This window comes from Podarcis raffonei, chromosome Z, assembly GCF_027172205.1.
Source record: "Podarcis raffonei isolate rPodRaf1 chromosome Z, rPodRaf1.pri, whole genome shotgun sequence".
Taxonomy (NCBI): Eukaryota; Metazoa; Chordata; class Lepidosauria; order Squamata; family Lacertidae; genus Podarcis; species Podarcis raffonei.
Window position 1 is genome coordinate 30491009 of NC_070621.1, and position 15959 is coordinate 30506967.

General features: G+C 42.6%; 1 protein-coding gene across 5 annotated transcripts in view; it reads left to right on the plus strand.

Annotated features, from left to right (window-relative positions):
* Positions 1–15959, plus strand: part of LOC128406792 (connector enhancer of kinase suppressor of ras 2-like) — a 310922-nt gene that overhangs the window by 237637 nt on the left and 57326 nt on the right. For all 5 annotated transcript variants that reach the window (XM_053374481.1, XM_053374479.1, XM_053374478.1 and 2 more), the window contains exon 14: positions 3146–3180. In XM_053374481.1, coding sequence (XP_053230456.1) covers positions 3146–3180 — 35 coding nt within the window. The remainder of the gene's footprint in view (positions 1–3145; positions 3181–15959) is intronic.

The window sequence follows — 15959 nt, forward strand, 5'->3', positions numbered from 1 at the left end:
AACCCATGATATCCAGTGGGTCACCACCCAACCTGTTGTGAAATGGGGGCTTGGTACTTCCACATGATCAAGCCTAAGAGTTGGTGATTGTGTAGAAGAGCAAGGAAGAATAGGGAAATGGGAAGAAATCCAATTAATGAAATGCTTAAAACAAGGTCAAATCTAGCCTTTAAAAAAGTGTGTGTGTGTGTGTGTGTGTGTGTGTGTGTGTGCATATATATATATATATATATATATATATATATATATATTCTAAATATTATCAATCCCCAAAGGATTCAGATCCCAGTTTTGTATTTATTAACTGTAGCTGTGATCACCCTTTTTTATACATTCATAAATCTTTGGATAAACCTAATAAATAAGGAAAACTGGGGAACATTTGTGGCAAGTCCAGTGGCATATTCTATTTCTAGCATGGCTGTGAGTAATGGCTATGTAAATGTTTCGTGAATGGTGCTATTGAAATGGCGAATGGAGCAACTGATGTGTGGTTGAATTGTGAGTTAAGTAAACTTTTAAAATAATAATTATCTTTAGATATAAAAGCATTCCTGAATTTTACTATTCGGAGAGCTTTTAATTCATTGCAGTTTATTTATGCTTTTGTATTTTTGCAGTACAAATTGTATGTCATTGTATCTGGAGAGGGGTGTGTGTGCATGTGTGTTTGTGTGCACCTACTAGCAACTGTACCAAAACGAATTACCGTGAAAATGAGAAATATTTAGAAAGGGGGCCAAATTTTGTCCTCGCTCAGGGTGCCATATTACCAAAGTCTGCCCCTGACTTTCTGCATTCTGAGCATGTGCTCTGTTGCTGACTGCCGAGCGGCATGAAATAAAAAAGGGAATGTGATGTTGATGTTTACACGATTTTACATTCAGGCAATAAACATATCTAATATACTTTGTGGCGGGGGGAAGCTTGCTTACAATCTGTTTTGCTTGCCGCTCTTAAACGGAACCCACATGAATATTTGAAACCCTGCCTTTCCTCAGCAAGCTCAAAGTGGTTAACCATTTGTCTCATGCTACAGAGGCACTAAACTTCTACTTGCTAGTGGTGTAGTAGCACATTTTGAGGGCCAGGGGCCTTGGCAGTCCTGCAGCAAAGAACCCAAGGAGAGTACTGATCCATTATTATTTTATATATACACACATGTACACATCAAAGAGCATACTCAAGTTTCTTAGAATCTGCATAACTTCAATTCTATGCATCATTTCCTGGTTACAGAGGTAACCAAACACACTGAGCTTTTAACAAAAGATACTCAGCCAGCAGAACTGCAGCTTTTAGCTGGGAATGCCAGCAATCTTGTGAAAAAGTCACTATTTAAACATCGAGTATGAAGGAGGAACTCCATGGGGTGGGGGAATGAAAGATGTATTGACCCTCTGCTTGATTATTTCCCTCCTTCTCTGCCTTACTGTGCACTGGTTTTTCTCATTGCAAAATTGAAAGCCTCAATTAGCACTTTGTTCACTTGCCAGAGCAAGGAGGGTCCATAAGCTATCTGGTGCTCCAGCAGATGGCAACCCAGAGCTGAGCTCCCCCTCCACTGTATTACTGCAGGGAAGACATCAGAAGTTCCCTTGCATAATTCCAGAAATATTTCTAGGATTGTGCACAATGCTTCTCAGCCATATGCCCCACTCAACATTAACTAACTGCAACAGCTATTACACACGAGAATCTTACAATATTGAAAACATATCTTGGGGCGGGGGAACAAAGCGCCTTACCATTCACTGTTGTGACTGCTAACGGCTGACTTGCAAAAGTCCCAGGGTGCAGTTTTAAAATGGTTCACACATTTCCCCAGTGTTTGCAAATAGACAAATGGTATGACAATTTTTAGAGCATGTCTGCCTGGGCTTTCAAGCTGTTTGACTGGCTTCAAAATCTGTATCATTTTCCTGCATGCTTAACTTTGAAAGGGGCAGGGGGAAACATTTTCCTAATTTGAAAAACAAACAAACACTCCACACTTTTTACATTGTCTTTGGACACCTAACATGTTCTACAAATTGTTTTCTTCCCAGAAGACTCTCCCTGAGTCTGCTTGCCTGTTCCAAAGTTGGCTACTCTAACTTCCTCTAGCAAGGGAGACTGGTGCATGGAAGCAATCACATATGGCTGATACAGATGCAAACTTGCACCAGAGTATACATACAAATTCACATTGCAGTGTTCATACAGGCCACATGGTTGGGTGAATTCCTTGAGTCGATGGGGACACACATCCACATCTAGGGTTCTGTGAATGTTCACTACTCAGTTTTTTAGCCTTCTCCTAATTAGTCCCTTCCCTATAGCAATGAGAATGATCCTGAACATTCCGTGATGCCAAAAGCATCTCAGGTAGTGTCTGGACAAGATCACAGATGGACAACCAGGTGGCAGACAAAAGCCAGTTTTAGGGCCAAAATAGACAAGATGTGTGTGTGTATAATTAATAATAATAATAGGAGGGACTGTGGGAAGAAGAGGGCCAGATTCATAGTCATAGAGTTGGAAGGGACCACATGGATCATCTAGTCAAACCACCTGCTATGCAGGAATCTTTTGCCTAAGGTGGGACTTGAACCCGCAACACTGAGATTAAGAATCTCTTTTAGACCAAAATTGTGATACTGGGAAGGTTAATCCTTCTCCATAGTACCATTTCCCTGACAAGAAATGCTCCCCAACCCCTGGAGGTATAATCTGCCATTATGAGTGTGTGTGTGTGTGTGTGTGTGTGCGCGCACACAAACCTAGTATGTGTATCTACTAAAAATTGTAAGAGAGCCAGTGTTCAGATTGACCTTTTGCTGAATTTATTGAAAATTATCTATACCAGATTAAAAACAAAAATGAAACGGTCCCCAAAGCATTTCCATTACATCTCTGGTTATTCTACATTATGCGGTCAGTATTTCATTTTTCGTGTAAAATCATTGTTCAGAGTGGGTGCAACTTTTCAGCTTCCTTCCTGTTAGAACAGCCGTGGTGGTGGTTTGGGGTTTGTTCTGCTTCCTTGTTTTCTTGGAGATAATGTAACTTCAATCATATTCGGGAACTCTTTCATTCTTCTCAGTTAACCCGAAATGCTAAACGTCACTCTCTTCTTCTTCTTTTTTCCTCTTCCTTTCTGCAGAGAGCAGGAGAGGCAGTCGGTGGTGATTCTGAAAGGTAACTATTCTTTGCCTTCTTACTAATCAAATTGTATTAGAGGGTTGCTGCCCTAACTGAGCTTCGAAAATGTGCTTGTGATTTTCAGTTCCTTGCAAACTTTGCACTTTGTAAAAGGTAGCCCTGCATAGTTTGTCAAATAGCATGTAGCTAAGTAATGAACAGCATTAAAAAACCTCTCTGAAGTGGGCCATTAAAGATTACATGAGAAAGAGATGGACGCTGGAGATTGACCATTTTTAGTCATCTTCACTTTTTTTGGTAATTTAATTTTAAAACAAATATATATATATATATATATAATGGATTTTTGACATGGAGCAAATATTCATTTATTCTGATCTTTGCATCACACCTGACATTTTTAAAAATAAAAAATACGGTTTTATCAAATGCTAGTCTATGCAAAATAGTCTCATTGAAAATAATGGACATGACTTACATAGCTCCATTAGTTTCAGTGGGTTTGCCCTGAGTGTAACTTAGTTGGATGCGTCCTTTCATGTTTTCAAAGATGTTTACAACATGGGATGTGTCAGCTACACGTTTGAACAATTTTTTCTTTCCTTGTTTTAACGTCCAGTGATGAACCATTTGCTTCCTCCCCTCCCCCCACCTCTTTCTGACTATTTTTGCTTGCTTTTAACAAGATCTGCAACTGGTCATGATGTAAATGCATTTAAGGTTTTAAAAGTATTTCACAAACAGACCTAGGGGCTGTTTCCCTTGAGTTGCTGTGGTGGCCTCTGGACTGTTAAGCTTTAAAGCAGAGCTGGGCATATTCATGGAGGTTAAGGCTATCAACAGCGACTAGTCATAATGGTTGTGTACTGCCTCCAGCATCAGAAGCAGTCTATCCTCAATACTGGTTGCTGGAAATCACAAGCACTTAGGATCCTGGTGGGCCACTGGGAGCACAGAATGTGCCATTGGTCTGAACCAGTTAGGGTTTTCTTATGTTCTTATGGGAGGCTAGCCACTTCCCATGTCTTTTTTTAATAAAATTTGGATCGGGAGTTATTTATTTTTTACTGCTCTTGAGAGACAAGAAAGCCTGTGCTCCAGTATTATTTTGGCACTAATCCTGGGCTAGTATCCAGAATCTTTTAATTGAGGGAGAGAAGGGGCGAAATCTCATACATGACATGGAAACGGAAAAAATCTTCATTGTTAAAGGGCGATGCTTAGTATTCATTTTGTGCATCTCTTTGAAGTACTTTACGTGCGTAATCTTAATAAACATTACAAAAGCCCTGTAAAGTAAGTCCATAGATGCCAGAAGTGGTGGGGAGAGAGCTAAAGACTAAAAAAGGAAGAGGTCTCTTATGCTCAAATCCTGCTTGCGAAAGTCCAGTCTGGCACTGTGAAAATAAGATGCTGGACTGGATGGGCCATTGGCCTGATCCAGCAGGCTCTTCTTACATCCTTATGTTCTTATGTTAAGATGGACTCATGTCATCAAAGTATACATAATGGAGCTGATATTTGGCCCATGGATGTCTACCTAATAACCTGTAACTTAAAGTGAATGAAACAGGTCAAGGGGCTTTTATAGAAGTGTAGAGTTAGCTAGTTCAGGGGCATCCAGCATTTATGGGCAGCTGCCAAGGCCCACAGCTTGGTGTGTACATGTGTATGTGTCTTCACTGATTTTATTTATTTCTTATATATATCCCACCTTTTCACTCCAAAGAGTTCAAAGTGGCTTACATGGTTCTCCCCCTCCCCGTTTAAGCCTCACAACAACCCTGTGAAGTAAGTTAAACTGGGAGTTGGTGATCATCCAGTGAGCTTTATGATCAAGTGCAGGGTTTGAACCCTGGTCTCCCAGGTCCTTGCCCAACCCTCTAACCACTATGCCACACTGGCTTGCCTTATGCTTCTGGGTCGTGGCACAGATTTGGTCCAGCAGGAGAAGGGAACCAAATGGACTGAAATGACGATGGTGAAGAGGTGGGTTTACCTAGGGAGGAGAGCCATACCTAGGGAGGAGAGCCCATCTTGGCTAAGCTACACACTGACACACACCTCTGTAGCAGGAATGCTTAGTGCAGGTGCTGCCTGCAGCTGAATTTAAAGTGGCCTCTGTTCCCTCTTTTCAGCAGAGAGCAGCTGAGAGGGAGAAGGGTTTTGATGCTATGCAAAGTGTCTAATGGCATCTGCTTCTGCAAGAGGAACTGGTAAAAGAAGTTCAAAGCGGAGGGTAAAATGTCCTGGTGGAGGTCAACTCGTTTCCTTGCAGAACGTTCCCCATACATGTTGCAATTGAGTGTGCATAATTTTTGGGATGCAGTTGCATTTGGCATTTGGGTCTTTAAACTGCAAGGCGGGGCTTGCTGTTCAGCTGTGGATTAACATTATTTGCATTCTTCTTGGAGCATTGAGTTCCTTTTGTCTATGCACATTTAGAATAGAGAAATGATTTTGGAAGGCTTTTAAAATAACAACAACAACAATGTGGAACTTGTGTAGAGTGGAATTGCAAAGAAACAAGTACATGTCTCTATTTCCATGAGAATAACATTGTGCCTGTGTGGGTAAAGAGCATGCTATTGTGTGTGCATCTTGTCCCACCTGCTGCTACAATGCAGCCCTCCGCAGCTTTCCACAAGCGTGCTGCAGCCTGAAGAAGATTCCCCACACCTGCTGTGTGCAACCTCCCTACTCAGTTGCACCATGCCGTTGAATACCAGTACCTGGGAGCAATTGTAGGAAGAAGGCTACTTCCTTCAACCAGCAGGTGGGCTTTCCAAAAGGAGTTCAGCAAGATTCTGGCCTAGATGAACCTATGGTCAGATCCAGTACTGCTCTTCATAGGTTCTATGTTATTTCATTCTCAGGTGCTCTAAATTCCTGTTTTCTCTCTGTTGTAAAAGTACCCTCGTCGTCCTGAATGTGCCCAAGCAGGCTAAGTCTCAACAAATTCAACAGAGGTTAAGCATTTACCCACATCTGCATCCAACAAGAGCTGGGGGGGCATGTTTCTTCCCCCCCCCCCGTACCCCTGCAAGTGATTTCATCTGCAGCCCACGTTCTGCCTTTACAAAATGTGTACAATGAAATTGGGGGTCGATACATTTCAGCTGTTTGCCTGCCCTTCAGAGAGCTTTGCCTTGCCTCTTCTTTTGAACGGGTGGCGTAGTCAATCATAGGCCCATTAAGGCAGAAAGAAAAACATTCGGTATTGAACACTCTGGGCATTATGTTACTTCTTGCGTTCAATGTCAAAAGTTGAAAACCCCAAGTATAGGCAGAGAGGGATCGTTTTATCAGGCCACGTTTCATCGTTACAACTCTTGTCAGATATTCTTAGCAGACGTTAGTTCTGTAAGGGAATAGGCGAGCTCCTAAGCACAAATATAGCATTACAATAAACCCCCAAGTAATCTTCCAGAAAAATAAAAGGAAACGCCTCTGAAGTTTTATGTCCCAAATAATGGATGGTGTGCAATGTGGAAGTGGCAAGAAATATATATTAGCAGATCCACACCATACATTTAAAGCATGTGACTCCCTCCACCATACTGGGAACTCTAGTTTTCCTCTCACGGCTACAATTCCCAGCACTCTTAGCAAACTTCAGTTCTCAGGATTCTTTGGGAGAATTCATATACTTTAAATGTGCATTGAATCTATGTTGTGTATGTGCCCTAAGAATCATTCCAAAACCCATCATTGGGTAATCCCTTTTATTACAAATGGCTTCCAGAGGCCGTTGCATTACAACTCCTATAATCCCTGATGATTGACCAATCTGGATGGGGCTGATGGGAGTTGGAGTCCAGCAACATCTTGAGGGCCACAGGTTCCCCACCTCTGATTTATTAGAACTAGCAAATATGTCACAAAACAACTTTTCAAGATTGGGGAAGAACTGTAGCTTAGTGGTATTCCCTTTTCATGCAGAAGATCTCAGTTTTGGTCCCTGGTGTCTCCAGGCAGCATTGGGATATTATTATTATTATTATTAGTAGTAGTAGTAGTAGTAGTAGTATACCACCCTATACCCACAGGTCTCAGGGCAGTTTACAACATAAGAGCACAATATGAAAACACAAAATACATTAAAAAACACAACCCAATAACAACCCCCCGAAGTAAAGAGAAACATGGCAATTCTTAAACTAGAAAAGATAATAATAATAATAATAATAATAATAACAACAACAACAACAACAACAACAATAATAATAATAATAATAATTCATATTGTTGCATGCCACCTCAGTCTTCAAGCACTTCAAGATTCCAGGGGTTCCAGGCGCTTACCCAGGGTTTCTGTTTCCTTTTGAAAATGAGGCACATATATCTTCGTGATACATGGTTTGTTTACAAGATTCACCACAAGACCCAAAAGGGTCTTCTTTCTCCCATAGCTGCAGCTTTGGATACAAACAGAAATCCACCATTGCTCTGCCTCTCTGCCTTTCAAGCCTGCAGCTTTTGCATCCAGGTCACACCAGACCCTTGCCTTTTTAAACTCTGGCTTTATCTGCTGAGGGAGGGGACCCTCCAGCCATTTGCTATCTCACATGAGCCCCTCTTAATGTCCCATCAGACTAGCTTGGCTTGATTAGTTTTAACACTCGCCAGAGCCAGGGATTAGAAATCTGGCACCCACAAACTCACAGCAATACATATATGGACAAAAGTTCCAAAGAGTTCACATATAAACCTGGTCCCTTATTTATTCAGTAATCTGGTGGACAAATTTAAGATGGTCCACACCGAGACATGGAATCCAATGGATTTCTGAATGCACATGGGAAGTTTCAAGTAGAAAGAGCAGGAGGCCCTGCTGAAACCCTTGCCATGCTGGGGAAGAGCAGGGCACATCAGGCTTTTAACATGGTTGTCTCTCTGAGCTCCTTCTCTGCCATTGTGGAGCTGGATGATGACGACAGCACAAGTGGGGAAATGTGAAGCCAACCACAGCACAAGTGAAACAACATGCCTAATCTGTGGTGTTGAGGTGGCAAAGAAGGGCCACTTCTCTGCCTCCATCGCATCCTCAGGTGTCAGTGCAGCTTTTCATATTGTCTGTGAATTGTTAACATCTACTCCAGGAAATGGCATTTTAGACCTTTTGGAAGCCCATTTGCAAGGCACTCCGCAGTAATCTGAGTGCCACAACCACACTTACTTGATTATGTAAAATTTCACCACAGCACACAGTGAGATGAGTAATGTAAACTTTTTGTCAGAACCGCAGTGGAATGGAAACAGCACTGCATGAACAAATATGCGGCAGGGCAGAAATCTATGCCTCCGTGCATTCCTGTGTCCTATGAAGCATCTCCAATAAAAACATATAAAACAATTTCATATGTAAGAACAACGTCAAATCCAATACAAATATACAGAATTAGAGCTGTGCACCCAATTCAGCCAAAACCTGAACTCAGCCCCATATTGGGCTAATTCAGGCAGTTCCAAGTTTGAGGTGGCCCCAGATCACCAGAAGTCAGGTTGGAACACCTGGAGCAACCTGGAGCTGTCAAAAGGCAGGGTGGTTGGGCAGCAGGGGAGGGGGAGAAGCAGAGGCAAGCGTGCATTCTAATTAGAAAGCAAGCCCCTTTAACTCACTGGGACTTCATTTCATATATGCATGCACAGTGGCACTCTCAGGTTAGCATGGATAGGGTGGTGTGGCTTACCTGGCTTTGCAGCTCCACACATCACTATCAGGGAAGGCGAAGGGAGGGGCGGCTGGGAACTCTGTGGTATGTCAGTACAGTGATGGAGCCAAGCTGCACTCCTGCCACTGTACCTGCATCATGCAGAGCTTCCTATGACCTCTCCCTCCTTCCTCTCAGTAACCAGAAGGGATGTTGGGAAGCCTGGGCCTCTGCCTCTCAGAGAGATAGAGAAAAAGATATATAGATATACCGTATTGGCCTGAATATAAGCCGCACCCACAAATTAGCCGCACTTTTAAAAATCGGGGGGAGGGGAGAGACAATATCCGAATATAAGCCGATCACTTAAATTTCCGCAGGCACTCACACATGTAAATGGAGTCATCGACATCAGGGAGGGTGCGCCTCCACGTAGCTCCATGGAAAGAGATGGGGCAAAGGGCGGGGGCAGAGCCATGATTCTGCTTCCAAAAGCTGGGAGCCTCCCTCTTGAATTCCTGGCCAGGCTTTCAGGCTCCTGCTCCGCCCATAAGGAAGGAAGGGATCCGGGTTTGTGAGGTTGTGGGAACTCGCGTCCAAAAAGAACTTGCAGGGACACGGAAGGAGGATAGAGAGGAAATCCCATCTTCCCGCCGCCGCCCCGCCCCATAATTAAAACTGAAATGGTTGGCGTGTAAAAAGCAATTTTTGTAAGGTAACGAATTTAAGCCGCACTTTAACTTTTCACGGTTGGAATTGGGGGGGGGGGAGTGTGGCTTATATTCAGGCCAATATGGTAACATCAGAGCGGTTTACAACAATTGCACATAAAACCATGTAATAAAAACCAAATAAAAAAAAGTTAAAAGCAGAAATCGGCTGTTATAGAAAGATGCCTGCATAGGCCTGGCAGAATAGAAAAGTTATCAGCAGGCATTTAAAAGTTGGCACAGAAAGTGCCTATCTCTACTGGCAGAGTATTCCATAATACAGGGCCATTGGCACTGCAGGCTCAGTTTTTTGTTGTCACCAACTTGGGGAATTTCCAGCTACATTCTTGCAAATGATATCAGTGATCAAGCTGGGATATAAGGGTTCAGGTAGTCCCTGAGGTACCCTGGATCTAAATTGTTCAGGGATTTTAAAATTAATACAAGGGCCTTGAACCTGTTTGTAGATGGGCAGCCAATGCAGAATAGTGCTGTTGTTGTTGGCTAGATGCTTCCATCAGCAATCTGGCTTCTGCATTCTGCTCCAGCAGGAGCTTCTGAAGTGGGCCCAAGGGCAGCCCCACATACAGCACATTGCAGTAATCCAGCCTCGGGGCATGTGGCGTTGAGAAATCAGGTAAGCAACACAACTCTGTTCACCTACAGCTACTCCTTCTTTCCCTTCCCTCTGTCAACCACACATTTAACCATTAGGGCTGTTCCTCTGGATCAATCCAGTGTCGAATCTGGATCAGGGCCACCCCAAAGTGCAAGATCAGGCCCCAGATCAGGGGGTCCATGCACAGTTTTCATAAGAATACCCACTTCTGACTACTAGTCACTGGGAATCGCATGTTGGTGCTTATGTCCAGCCTACAGGTTTCCGACAAGCATCTAAGTTGGCCACTGCAAGAACAGGATGCTGAACTAGATGGGCCATAGGCCTGATCCAGGAGGGTTCTTCTTACGCAGAGGCTGCTTCCAGGATAGTCCTTGTGAGCATCATGCCATGTGCCCCCACTCTTGCACTGCCTGCTCTTGAGTGTTGTCAGAAGACTCCAGTACATTTGTTCCTAACTTTCTCTTCATCTTGTTTTATTTATTTAATAGGAAATGTAAATTACCTTGTTGAAGAGGCAGAGAGACAAAGCAATCTCTGTCTTGGATTATGCACACGTCTTGAGGGGCCCCGCTGTGTTGTTTAAATGAAACAACTTTTTTATTATTAAAAAAAATCCTTTTCACTCTAATTAACATTGGGTGAACTGAAGAAATACTGGCGCTGTGATTACGTAAATGCTTGTCCTTATTGTCAGCTTAATACATTTATTTACAGGACCCGTGTGTGCGTTTGGTGGATTGCCACTGTGTGGCTTTTCAAATGAACAAGAAGCACTTGCTGTTCGTTTTTAGCATGGCAATCAGAGCTTTATTAAGATTTCGTTATAAGCATGCAATGGGAAGCTCATTCAGCCAGCACACAACTTGCCTATGTCTCCCAAGAGTTGTTGTTAAGATCATTCCTCATTTGACCAGATATTGAAACCTGCCCTTGATTACTGTAGCTTTTCTGTGCATTTGTTTACTTATTATTTGTACTTATATCCTATCAAATGGTCCCAAGGGATGGAGATACACACACACACACACACACACCACAATTTAAACAGGTTCAAATGATCATTAAAATCATACAGTAAAACCATGAAGCAAAGCAAGAACAAAATTAAGAAAAAGGCAACACAGAACAGTGATGTAAGTGGTAGCCACAGGTGTGGGTAAAGAGATGCTTCTTGAGTGATAGTTGAAAAGCACACATTGATGTTGTGAGATGCACCATCAGAAGGGAGGTCATTCCACAAATGGACCCCCATCAAGGTGAGGAAAGATGATTGCAGTCCTAGTGCTCAGATATAGGACCCAATGTCCTACCCAGAAACCCTGGCTGGCTCTATTATTAAGCAGAATGAATGGATGTCTGAGGCAGCTGGTTTGGGGTCACATATTTGTTTGCTATTTAATGTATTTATTTATTTTTGTATCCTTGCTTCCAGGCAGAGGCATTTGTGGCGCTTTCTGCCTCAGGTGTTAAATAACTTGGCCAGCCATGTACACTGTGCTTCTGGTGGGGTGGAGAGGGGCAGGTGTTGTTGCTATTTGCTGTTCTGCCTCATGCAGAAAAATGTATTGAGTTGGCCTTGACAACAAGAACTGGCTGGCTGGATTAATGTTCTGCTTCCCACTAACCAAAGGGAATGGTGCTGATCCTCATGGGAGGAACATGTAGATGTCATGACCGGGATATAGGTCATTGTCATGGGGAGGCCATTCCCAGTGGTATCACTGCAGAAAACATAATGTCTGCTCCAGTTTATAGGATTATAATAAAACAATCTAACCACGGAGCAATCCAATGAATGCAGAGATGGGAAAGGCGTTCAGCTCACATTAAAGGCAAGCCTACCTAATTCACACTTTTCTGAAATAATACGCAAACCTAAATAGAACCATCTCCTTAAATTTGCCCTTCTCTAAATCCTGCCATGCAGTTCTCCAGCCAAGTAATGTGTACTGCATTATATTAGGAAAAATTGGCTTGCAAAAGTATATTATGGAAAATGTGCATTTTAGGAGAAATTTGCACTAAAATGCTGATGAGCTTTCAAAAGGACATCAGCCACAAACTGATGTGGAAATGAGGAGAACTGAAACAAGAGAAACCAAAACAAATGTAAGAGTTCCCCAGCCCTGCTCAGATGTAAATGTCATTGAGTTCAGTGAGACTTACTCCCAAGTAACAGTGAACAGGACTGCAGCTTCAGTAGTGGTATTTTTAATTGTCATCATATGACAAGCTTTCTATCCTGCTTTAAAAAAAAAACCCTTCAGAGAAAAAACCCAACAAAATGCATTCATCCTCTCTGTTTGACCAGAAATGTACTGAGTCATTGCTATTTCTGCTCAGCAGCCCTCCAGTCCAAAAGCTGCAGGAAGTAGAAAGGAGGCAAAAGAAGTTTCTCAGTCACAGCTGGGTCCCCTCCACCAGCCCCTCAGGCTGCTGACCCTTAAAGAATGCTGGCTGTAGCCAAATTAGCAGCAAGCTAGCACTTTTGCTTCCCACTGCTGTTAACACCAAAAAGGCAGGGAAAGGAAAGAGAAATCTCAGGTAGCCTGGGAATGCACATGACTGCAGTTGTGTCCCTTTAATCAAACCACAGGCCAGAAGCCACCTGCTTTGCAGATTTGATCCATGATTTCAAAGCAGCTTCTGTTGTTCGAGTGGAATATGTGGATGTCGGGGAACCTAAGAATGTTCAGGCTCCACCACATGATCCAAAGTTCAGGTCAGATGCTGTGAGCCCATCCCAGGATGCTCCAGTTCTGAACTCTGAAAAGCCTCCCCACTAACCACCATGGCAATGTCTTGGTCTACTGCAACCATTCCTTGACCTAGCACAGAGATGGGGAACCTTTCGCCTTCCTGGAAGATGCAGTACCACTAAACCTAGGCACCTGCGGTGATGGTGCTGTAACACAACAAAGATCAAGCTCTCCATTCCTCTGGCTGCCATGGTGTAGGCTGGGGGTCTTTCAGCCGAAGGGCCACATTCCCTTCTAGGCTACCTTCTGAGGGCCAAATGCCAGCAGGATGTGAGGCCAGAAGCAAAAAAGGGCAAGGCACACATGTTGATTTTACCTTTGTACAGTAGGCCTGTTTCTACACACACTCAGAATAACATCCAGGTAAGCAGGAAGCATGATCAGAGTTCAAGTGACATGCTCTTGCCAGGCAAGAACATTCAAGTAGGACCAGAGACAGGTGTGCTCTGGGGAAAGTCCCAAAGGCCAGACAGAGGGGACTGGAGGGGCCCACATCCCTCATGTAGGTAGTAAGATTTCTGGGCTCCAGCACTAGCGTCTAGGATTGGAAACTCCGGTTGTTTACACCCACAAGAGACATAAGCATTCCCAGAGGACCAGTATCCAATTTCTATGCATTGTGATCCTGCTTCAAAAACAAATCCAGGTAATTTCAGAAAGGCAAGATCTTGGAAGGCGAGGAATATATATGTCAATTGTTAAGTATAATTGTTTAATGTACATTGAAATGGGAAATAACTCCAAAGTGTCTATATGTATACTGTGAAGCACGGCATGGGAATTTCCATTGAAGCTAAAGAAGAGCCGTAGAGAGAGCCTAACATTAATCATTAATTGGGGCTGTATCTCTGTGCCTCACTCACAAGGGGATGAGCTCAGAATCACACAAAAAGGATTGTATTACAAGTCTATGCATATGCTAATCTGTGGGTTTCCATCTTGGGTGGAATGGATCTTCGTTCTCAGGCTACTGAAGGGAATGGAAATACTAATCTCTCTCCAGGAAGCTGGAATGGATAAGAGATAGAGCTTTGATTTTTAGCTCCGGATGCAATATGTTTTGTAAAGTGCCTTATACCTGGACAAGTATACAAGTTATGCATCTATCTGAATGTAACTTTGTTTGTTTCAAGTTGTTTTGAAGTTAAGTTCTGCAGTAAAACTTGTGAAGCATATGTCTGAACTGGAAAAAAAATATTTAAAAGAAGAGTCCATTTTTATTCATCCAATTTGCTTCCATATGCACAATATTAATATCTTCAATATTCACATATTTATTTGCTAGAGGCTCTCAGGACCATCTGACCTGTTCTGCCTAGATGGGGGTTAAAGTGTGCGAATGCCACATGTAAATAATCATGCATGTGACAATTTGAGTGATGGTTTTATGAATCCAAAAAAAGATCACTGGTGTTTTCTACACACGCATTGCAAAATGAACAAAATGTTTCCACCATATTTTTTTTGCAGAAGCATGTGTTTTGTTGTGTCTACCTGTATGATCTCTTTGTTTTATTCGAGGCTTACACTTCCTGCATGGATGTGCTCTCCGAGTAGGGAAAAACACTGTGTTCGAAACTGTTCATGGATACATTCTCATTTTCCAAATGATTAGGCCTTTCAGCAGTCTGTTAGCCAAGCATACCCATTTCTTTACTTGGAAGTTTGCAGAGAGAGAGAGAGAAAAAAATCCTGCTCCCCACAAAAAAAAGAAAAGAAAAGATTCATGTTATTCCAGTTTCGTGACATGCAGTAAACCTTTGCCTCAGCAGGCTTTTGTCCAGTCAGAAGGGCAGCTGTGTGCTGATTGTAAAAAATGAGGCTGAGCATTGAAACTGACAGATTCCAGATGGGTCAGATCAGCGGTTCCAGAAACAAGAGAGAGAAAACACCCTGGCAGGATTGTATGAAACTTTTAGCAACCTTATGGGCAGTTTGAAATAGGATCATTCAGGCCAAAGCTTGTGCATGTAATCTTGGATTTCTTAAACAAAACTCCAGAAGATTGTTCACTTCTCCACATTACAATGACTTTGCAAATTCTTTTTTCTTTTAAGTCCTTGTGAAAATTTATCAGCATTTTAGTGCAAATTTCTTCTAATGTACATGCTTGAATGCTGTTCTGCAACTTCAGTAATAAAGTGAACAATGCTGTTCTGCCTATTATTTACATAATTGCAAAGCAATTTTACCTAATATCCCTATTTTTCCACAGCGGTTTTCACTAGTGTATTTTTGTATGTCACTAACATTTGCATTTTAATGCACACTTTACCCAGGCAATGTGCATTTTTGTATATATTGAATGGCTGGAGAACTGCATTCCAAAATTCAAAAATGTATGAATTTCAAGGGATGCTTATATTTTGGTTTGGACTTTGTATTAGAAAGTGTGAATTATGTAGATTTGCCTTTAGACTGAACTGAATCTAATCCCACCCTTACATAGTGGCATGTGGCATTTCTTCCACCTAATACTCTCCCTTCATTAGTGGCGCACCTTGGTAATATGGTGCCCTGCAAGAGGCCAAAATATGATGACCCCTGCCCGCTAGCCCATGTGGCACCTTCCCAAAGCTGGGTAAGGGAGACACCAGGCTTTGGGAAGCAGGCACCAGGCTCTGGCATAGTCCTAGAACCCCTTGTCTCCTTCCCAAAGCTAGGCAAGTACTAACTAGGTTTTGGGAAGAAGGCTGGAGGACTCTGTCAGAGCCTCACTAGGCTTTGGGAAGGAGGCAGAAAGGAACCCCCTTGGCCTCTGCACCCTGTGTGGGGGAACCACTTGTGTCTCTGTCTCGGAGGGCATTCTGTCCAGAGTTCCATTCCAATGTTTGCAGTACAGATAAAGCCTTTAGAAACAAGCTTGCCATTTTTGCATTACACTGAATTATCCTCGAGAATACAAATGATCTGAAATGTTTAAGAGGGATCAACTTAGAGGCTTTCATTTTGGGAAGCATGAAAAGCCATCTATTTCAACACCATTGGTGTTGCAACTTCAGTAATAGCTTTCCCTTGGACAAGCATCAATTTGCAGATATTTATTATAACTGAACTCTTAATTACTTGA